At 47.5% G+C, this 8976-nt stretch overlaps 1 protein-coding gene across 6 annotated transcripts in view; it reads right to left on the reverse strand.

The window, feature by feature from the left end:
• LOC126536041 (uncharacterized) overlaps positions 1-8976 on the reverse strand; it is a 62454-nt gene that overhangs the window by 25054 nt on the left and 28424 nt on the right. For 2 of the 6 annotated variants that reach the window (XM_050182934.3, XM_055073367.2), the window contains exons 2-3: positions 2520-2715; positions 407-523 (exon numbers count right to left, since the gene is read on the reverse strand). The exons of 3 other annotated variants lie outside the window; for them this stretch is intronic. In XM_050182934.3, the coding sequence (XP_050038891.2) occupies positions 407-523; positions 2520-2715 (313 nt within the window). The remainder of the gene's footprint in view (positions 1-406; positions 524-2519; positions 2716-8976) is intronic. One more of the 6 variants, XM_055073366.2, reaches the window with a different exon arrangement.

Genomic DNA, 8976 nt, shown 5'->3' on the forward strand with positions numbered 1-8976 from the left:
AATAAAAAAAATAAACAGTCGGAAGTCAGCTCTTCGTCGTTTACTGTCCTTGCCCGGGGTTTGCGATAGAAGCAACATGAAACACCAATCATCCCCGTACATACCTTGCGACAATTTCGCTGCAGCTGTCCGGAATATCAAAGGAGAGCACACACGCGTGCATTTCCAAGCAACGATCGTTAAACTTCGGACCAGCGATGATTACCCAGCAGTTGCTTGACTTCACGACTGGCTGTAGCGCACATATGAATAGTTTCAGGTATTTACCGCGAATTTAGTTTCAAAACGACGCATCGTCGTCGTTGATAGAAATCAAAGCAACGGAACCCGTGCATGCATCGCCGATGTATTACAACATATGGCCGGCGTGTATTCGACTTCCGTGCTCACTAACAGTATCACTCACCGATTACGTAAATTTCATTGTTGAGGAATACGCAGCGGTGGCCGTAGCGAGGCAGCGGCATCATGTTGCAACGACGCCACTCGTTTTCCTCCAGGTTGTAACGCAGCATCAGGCAGCCTGCGAATGGGTTGCTCCCGTTAACGATGACAGCCCTAACGCGAGCGTTTCCTACCGTCCGTATCGATCGTACCATACAGTTCCTTTGAACACGGGAGTACCATGCGCAGGATAAATGTAAGAGAGGGTGATAGCTAGTCACTATAAGGCTGCAGATGGGAATCAACGGTCGCCGATCATAACAGCCTGTAGCAAAAGCTAAGCCGGTATCTGGCTAACGTCTATACCACAATAATGCGGTGTTGCATGTAGGCTCGTAAATTAGGTTGCTCTGTCAAGGCGTCACTGAAAGTTGACGTGAATGAAATTTTCTTGAAGTTGGTCTACCGTAGAGTTGGTCTACCATTCGCTGGCGAAACTATCGAACAAAGTCTCAATGCACAGAGAAGGTGCGTACACATTTTTATCAATGTGGTTCTTCGTGAGAGCTGCACAAAATGGCGTGAGCCATTCATTGTCTTTTGTGACGGACACATTTAATAACAAAGGTGATACGCGAATGTGTGTGCGTAGCTATGTCGCCACGACGACCACAGATTAGGACAATAAATATGTTTGTACCTTTGTTCAATATCCTGGGTCACCTGTGTGTCACGCGCTAACCGGCTTCGCTGGTCATCCACCTTCACAGAGTGGAATGGCTCGTGAATTTTTTACGGCGAGTTGTGTGTTCGGTAAATGAAAGAACGTTGTTGTAGTGCTTCTTCTCTCGCATAATTTGCCCGCCGACATGCTCGCCTTCGTTCTAACACATCCTCTTCCGAAGCTTGTAGAACCCTGTTGCTGCAGACGTAATTATCTGGTTGCTTGCGTTTTCGGCGCCTACCTCAGCCGCGCAAGCTCTCGCCTGGGTGCCAAGCCTCGCTTGGCACCCAGGCTCGCTTGCGCGCTTACGCGCTCGCTTGCGCGCGAGAAATCCACAAGGGTGTCCTTGTCGCGTCCGTGGCGTGACGGCTGCAACACCACGCCTAGACGCCGTGTGTTCGAATCCTGCCGTCAGAGAATGTCGATGGCCTTTATTTATAGAACAGTACTTCGTTTAAAATGATGAGTTTCCAAGGCCACGAAGTTGTTTGAAGCCAGAAGGACGATATTTAGGCAAATCCATGAAGCTATAACCATCATTAATCCCATGCTGGCTGAACCACCCCGTGGGCGCCAGAGTTCCCTCCGGTGATTGCCGTATCGAAACTCTCCGATTTGGGCCTTCGGTACCGTGTGTCGGCACCCGGATGTTTTCTGACAAGATATCGCGTCGGAGGCTCGTGCGTCCAAGAGAAGGCGGCGGTAAGCGCACAGAATCTCACAGAAATCCACGTATTCAAGCCTAGAGGGCGCTATGGATCTTTTGGGGCGCGAAACGGGAGGACGAACGCAACGGAGCAGGAAATGACACCGGGCACCTTACCTAGCCAATACGCATCAAAACGGAGGTGCGCTAAGGGACAGCGCCTCCCTGTAAACCTTTTCTATTTTCGCGCGAATAGCGAGAAAACGCCATGGAATAGCAACTCGCCCAAGCCGCCACGCCCTCACCTCTCGGAAGTGGAAATGCAAACCTGCGATGCTTTGTAAACTACCGCTGCGCGCTGCAGACCAATATTTTTCGTGGTTGTAATGCTGATTTTGTTTTCTTCAATCTATCAACGTTTAGCGATTGAAGGAATAAAACTTGGCACAACGACTATCCAAATGCTAGAAACTCTTCATATCCGCTGCGTAAAGGAAACGGATTACAGAAAGAAGGGACGCACACGTTTCAGGCGATGCTTGTCGCCTCTTCTGCCAACAGTTTGTCTTTCTGCTGCGGACGCAAATGCGAAACAAGCACTCCTCATATACCCCATATAGGGAACATATTCTTGCTTTGAATTAACAGGGATTGTTAATGACGTAGTGAGTGCTTTGTTTGTGATTAAAAGAAATACGTTCGTTGGCGGCATTGTACACAACTGCACGTTGCGCAACCCAAGGCGTCGCCGGCACGACGACTCACCCGTGAGCACTTCGCCCAGCGCCGACAGGTTGATGCCCCCGAGCAGGACGATGGTGGGAGCGCGCACGTCTTGCATGCAGTGCGACGGCCACTTCTCGAGATCCTTGGCCGGGTTGACCTTCCAGTTCATGGGCACCGCTTCCTCCCACTCCTCGCTCGCCGGCGTCAGCTTGCGCATCATCTCCGCTATCGAAGGCTGCGCAGAGAAGAACCTTCCTCAGGGGTGCGTGGCAAACACGCGACGCGTGCGCCGCGCATGCGATTCTGGGCATTGTGTGGACGCGTTCGCTGGGTCTTCAATATCAGACATTCAGTTTCTTGTAGAGGCTCGTTATTGGACTAGAATGTGATAGAGAATTTCCTCGCATCACCCAACCTGAAGCAACAACGGAAGAAAGAACAACAATTCGAAAGCAGCGTCCTCCGACTTTTTTATGTGGGCATTCTTCCAGAGCATCGCGCGCTCTCTAGCAAATAGAGAAGCTTGTTGGAACTGTGACATTATTGAAATACTTCCAGCGCTTAGAGGAAAAGAGGGAATGAGGCAGAAGGGTAGAAAGCAACCGCACAGAATGAACGCTGGATTGAGAAGGAAGGCCGGCGCTACTTCTGCGCTAGACCCACCGTGGTAGCTTATGGCTATGGTATCGGGCTACGAAACACGAGGTCGCGTGATCGAATCCCGGCCGCGGATGCCGCATTTCGATGGGGGCGGAATGCGAAAACACCCGTGTACTTAGATTTAGATGCACGTTAAAGAACTCCAGGTGGTCCAAATTTCCGGAGTACCCCACTACGGCGTGCCTCATAATCAGATGGTGGTTTTGGCCCGCAACACCGCATAATTTAATTTTCTCCTGTTGCTTTTTATCCCTTTGGCCTGCTTCTTGCTTTCCGCACTAAGCGCTGGAAAACTTGAATTGAGTCCCGCATTCTACGTGGAGAGCTGAGCAGGTTTATGATAGCCAGCGACGTAACGATGCCTAGCTGCAGTGATTGACATCCGTGGATGCCAGTCTGCTGGGATGACCATAGCCAAAAGATTCGTTAGCCATGTTAGATCACGGCAATGCCCATAGGTGGAAAAGTTTGATTTATCCGGGGGGGGGGGGGGGGGAGGCTGGGGCTGGACCAATATATATACATATATATATATATATATATATATATATAGTGTGTGTGTGTTGTCTCCAGCACTCGTCAAAAAGGGCAGAAGGAGCGCGAATGCCAACAAAGACGGAGGGTGGAGAAAGAGGACGACGACGTTCGGCGGGCTACCTTTGGACCGCTCCCGAAGAAACGCCAACCGTGGTCCCTTGATCTGCTTTGTATTTTTAAGTAAACGATTCCTGCGTAACAATATATATATATATATATATATATATATATATATATATACGTCGAAAAATTGAGCGCTGAAGTGACGGCGTTATACGAGTATATACAAGACGTCATAGTCTGAGACAGTTCAGTTTTACAGCCGGAGTCATCTCGGTGGTGTAATCTTCCTTCGTGTAATTGTCGCATATTTGGCTATCACTAATACTGCTTCGCCTTTCCGAAGAAGCTGCAGCCTCTCTCTCTCTCTCTCTCTCTCTCTCTCTCTCTCGTTCTTTTCTTTTTCTGTGAGTCTGCTGCGCATGACAGCCGTTGATTCTGATTTCAAGCGAATCCGGCCTCATTTCGGTTACTGAGTGAACTATGCAGTGTTCCCCAGCTATGATGCACCAAGACTTAAAAAAGGAGTAGTTGCGTTACTCGAAGAAAACCTAGTGCATATTGTTTCCAGTACAGTTTAGCAGCCGCCAGTAATGCTTTCGTTACCGAGGTTTAATTCGGTAATTGCAATTAATTATCTATCTCGAGAAGTACTGTACCAATTTTCCAAGTGTGACTGAGGCATTTGAAAGCATCCCAAGATGACATCTAACTGCGGTCTTTTCATCGACGTACTAATTGTGTACATTTTTTCCAGACTGGCAAAGAAACCTCACGAAGTATGAAAAATACCCCGTGAGTGCGCTCCCACCTGCATCATAAAGCGCCACCCTCAAATAAGCTGATTGAAAGCTACTACGTTGCCTGTCGCAAGCCCGAAGAGACAGCGCATCACCTTAATAATGGTGTGGAAGGAGCAGCAACAGCAGGTTCGCGGCTTTGCATCTATTCCTTCCTCTCATTTCTACATCACACCCATTATCGGTCTTTAAAGGCCAACTGATCACACTGACAACAGAAGCCCCTTGATAATGAGGCCTAAGCGCCGCTTCAACCACGCACGAAACACGAAAAGCAATGTAGTAGGCATAGCATGTTTCAAAATCCCGGCTTTGCTCCCACCGCGTCGATAGAGTGCCCGCGCAGCTGCATTTCGCGCCAGAAGCTTGCTTTGGACCTAAGCCAAATTAAAGTGACCGTTTTATTTTTCATGAAAGTGCACACGTGCTGCAAAAAAGGTTCGCGTCAAGAAATAAAACGAAATAAACAGGCCGGGAAGCGACCAACGTGTAGAGAAAAGGCAAACGCGATGCCCTCAAGAAAGTAAATATACCACTTCGAAATGTGCCGAATTGGCCATCACGATGTCTGCAAAAAAAAAAAAAAGAATAAAAAAGACGCCGTTAGATTTTAGTGCGCCCTTATTATTTAGGAATTTGTAAGCTCCATTGAACGCCAGCCTAGAGAACATGTTGAAATAGGTCTCCTTTTAACAACTACGCAGTACTGTGTCTGTTTTGTCGCATCTTCAGTGGCTTTCTTGGTGACCGACGCTTGAATTCTAGGGCAGACATCCGTTATCCTTGCCTTGAACTAATCTGACGTCCGTCTCGATAATGTAAGCACGATCTTTCACATAACCCCAAAGAAAGAAACCGAGTGGAGAGAGGTCAGGTGACCCAGCCGGCCAATTTACAGGCCCACGCCTTCCAATCTATTGCGCATGAAAACTCATATCCAGCCAGTTTCGTCCTCGACAACTGCTGTGTCCGGGTGCCCCATCTTGCTGATACCACAGAAGTGGAAGACGTGGCAGTGGGACTTCGCTGAGAAACTCATTCACCACTCCTCCAAGGATTTCGTCCACGTAACGCTGTCCAGCCAGTGTGTGATCGAAGATGGGACCGATTATAGCACCGGCGTAAATTCCGAATCGCACATTGAGCGACCACTGGTACTAGTGCCGATTACGCTTTACCCAGTGTAGATTGGAGTCCCTCCAATAGTGTGCATTATGCTTTATACCTAGGCGTTTCTGCGAAAATTGACTTCATCTGTGCACATGATAATGCTAAAAAAAATCCGGTGACTCATCGGCTTCTGTGAGGACCCAATTGGAGAAGCACTGGTGTTGGTTAAGGCGGTACGGGTGAAAGGCCGTCATTTGGAATCCTCCAAACTGATGGCTTGGGAATTCGTACCTGGGCGGCCACATCCCGCACGCTAGCATGAGGGTTTGAGGCCATAAATGCTCGAACATCCGCGCGTAGGCTAGGACTCAAAGATGGAGTCCTCCGCCGCTGTTTCTTGAAGCTGCCGGTTTGTCTCAGGTTTTCGTAATTTCTGATTATAGTCGATGCGCTTGGTCTAGCGCCACACATCCATGACTGATATATATATTTGCGGCCTTCCTTTCGTTGCCATTTGGAGACCCCAAGGCGAGGATCATGTGTACCTTCTGCTCATTCGAGAAACACATGGCAACAGGGACGAAACAAAACGCACATTTAAACCTTTGCGCTGACGTTGTCAATTCGCTTTTGTGGTGATAGGTGTTGTGGAAAAAAAAAACAAAGACATCCGTGCACTTTATCTACGCTAAGACAACAGCTATCACAGCTTGTTTCTAACACCAAATGCGACTCATTACTTCGGCCGTTAAAATTATTAAGTTATGGGTTTTTACGTGCCAAAACCACTTTCTGATTATGAGGCACGCCGTAGTGGAGGACTCCGCGACCACCTGGGGTTCTTTAACCTGCTCCTAAATCTAAGCACAGGGGTGTTTTCGCATTTCGCCCCCATCGAAATGCGGCCGCCGTGGCCGGGTACTTCGGCCGTGGCACGGCAGACAAGGCACTTGCTCGATCACGATGATTTTCTTTATTTCCTTTATTTCGTTCTGGATAACTCAGGCGCAGCCTGTTCGAGGGCGCTGCTTTATGATTCGTGTGGCAGCGCAGTCACGTGGTATTCTCCATATTTCGCTGGGTTTACTTATCAGTGGGAAAAAATTAGTTCGCAATTAGCACATCGCTAAAAAATACCGCAGTTAGATGTCTCTTGGCTGTGGCTTCAAATGCTCATTGACAACTTGATAATTATGATAGTACGTCTCGAGTTAGATAATTACAATTACCTAATTTAATCTCAGTAACGAAAAATTTACTGGCAGCTACTCCACTGTACTGTAAACAATATGCACTAGGTTTTCTTCGAGTAACGCAACTGCTCTATCTTAAATCTGGGCGCATGGCAGTTAATTGGGAGACCTTGTATATATTTATTACCTTTGCATGCAACTGACGATGTTTCCATCTTCTCTAAATGTTGTAAATAATTAGAAGTTTATTATTTTCATGAGTCGTTAGCATTGTTTATTGGAAAGAGTAGCAATACTGAGACCCAGAACATTCACGTGCATATTATGCGCCATTGATAAAGGTCTCTGCCGAAGGGTCCCTGAAGTCTGTAGGATTTTTCATGGTCAAAAAAGCACGCAATGCAATCTGAAGCGAGGTGAACATACAGCGACATATTAATTCTCTAGGCATATGCTATTGATACCTTTCGAAATAATTTTTACCTGGCTACCTACATCTCTTTTAAAAACGTAATGAACTCTATCGTGTGTGTATATTTAAATATACGCGCATTGTGTATGTAGATGGTGTTTACAGTGGAAATTTGAAACAATGTTGAAGTGAGAAAATACGGATGAGGCAGCCGCCGCTAGTGCTTCTAATGCGCTTGTCCTCATATTGTCAGGATTTGCAGAAATAAAGCGAAAGTATGAATTAAGAGCCGTGCACGTCCGCGCCATCAATGATGCAGTAAGCTATGAGCGCCAGTAAAACTGCAAGGTCGATGAACGTAAAAAAAATGATGTGGGCGACAAATCTCTGGTAATGGCAGTTTAGGTATGTGTGTGTGTATGTGTGTGTGTGTGGGTGTGTGTGTGGGGGGGGGGGGGGTTCGGCATCGCCCGGTCGGGCTAAGTTTGCTTATTTCAATACAACTTCCAGTGGTAAAAGCTCTTCGACCATCGCCACTGTGTCACTGGCACACAAGGCAGCATAAAATTTGTTGGATTTCATAGGCTTCCGTGACCATTCAGTGACATTTCGATCTACGCAGTCTGCGCACCTGCTTTTCCTTCTATGCGTTTGCTTCTCTCCTTTAACCTTATCTCTGTGTAGCTTAGGAAAGTGGGCATGTGCGGGAAAGTGCGTGGCTAGTGTCTCAGCCTTTCCTTTATTAAGGCGAAAGGCTTGAGTTGCTCATGGGTCGGAAATTTGACCGTCCGGCGTCATGGCACCGAAATTCAAGCGCATGCGCCGGTATTTCTTTGTCAATAATAATGAAAAAGAGCTCGATTATTTCTGTTCGCATTGAACGGACACCTTTGTGGACCAGTGCGACCAAAAAAGTGTCTGCGTGTGGTTTGTTCCGGTTTTGTTCTTTGCCGAGGAATGTACACATGACGTTTTGAGGAGTATAAGTGCGCCTGCCAGAACTGGAAATAAATCTGTTACTGAAAGTTAGCACTGCGTGTTTGTATAATTTGCCTCCTCGCGTCGCTCTCATTTTGCCTGCCCTACTAGAAAGTAGAAGACACCGTATATACAATCCCACGTAGCTTCCCTCGTTGAATACAGTGCTACAATAATAATAAAAAAAACATTTAGTGAACCTGCGTATGTGTCTATGTCTTTATAGACTTGCCCACGACCGTTATACTGTGTCATTAACCAAGCAGAACCAGCGGCGATGTCTAGGTGACCGAAAAAGAGAACAAGAGAAAAAAAGTAGAGAGAAAACGAGTAATAAGAAGTAACAATGCATTCGAATGAGGATGTCAAATTAATTTAATGAATGTATCGTGAGTGCGCAGGCTTTTGCCTTCATCCTATTTAGGGCATGCTAAAGTGTCTACCAAATGTTCGCTCTCCTGCTTCTGACGGATCAACAGTACTGCATACTCAAGCGCACAGCCGCAGCAAACTGACCCCACACGCACAGCCCGGGGCCTGAGCGCTTGGAGCCGCTACGTTCACTCATCGCTAAGCCTGGCGTGACAGAACACAGACACGATAATCACCGCTTCACGCTTACTGCTGTTACCATACGATCGCAAACGCTGCGGTGTGTGACCTCGCGGCTGATGGCGGACAGAGCTTGCGCATTTACATGGCGCTGGCTAAATGCACGTGGAGGCACACGCAGCGCGCCGGCTCAC

The sequence above is a fragment of the Dermacentor andersoni genome, chromosome 4, assembly GCF_023375885.2.
Source record: "Dermacentor andersoni chromosome 4, qqDerAnde1_hic_scaffold, whole genome shotgun sequence".
Taxonomy (NCBI): Eukaryota; Metazoa; Arthropoda; class Arachnida; order Ixodida; family Ixodidae; genus Dermacentor; species Dermacentor andersoni.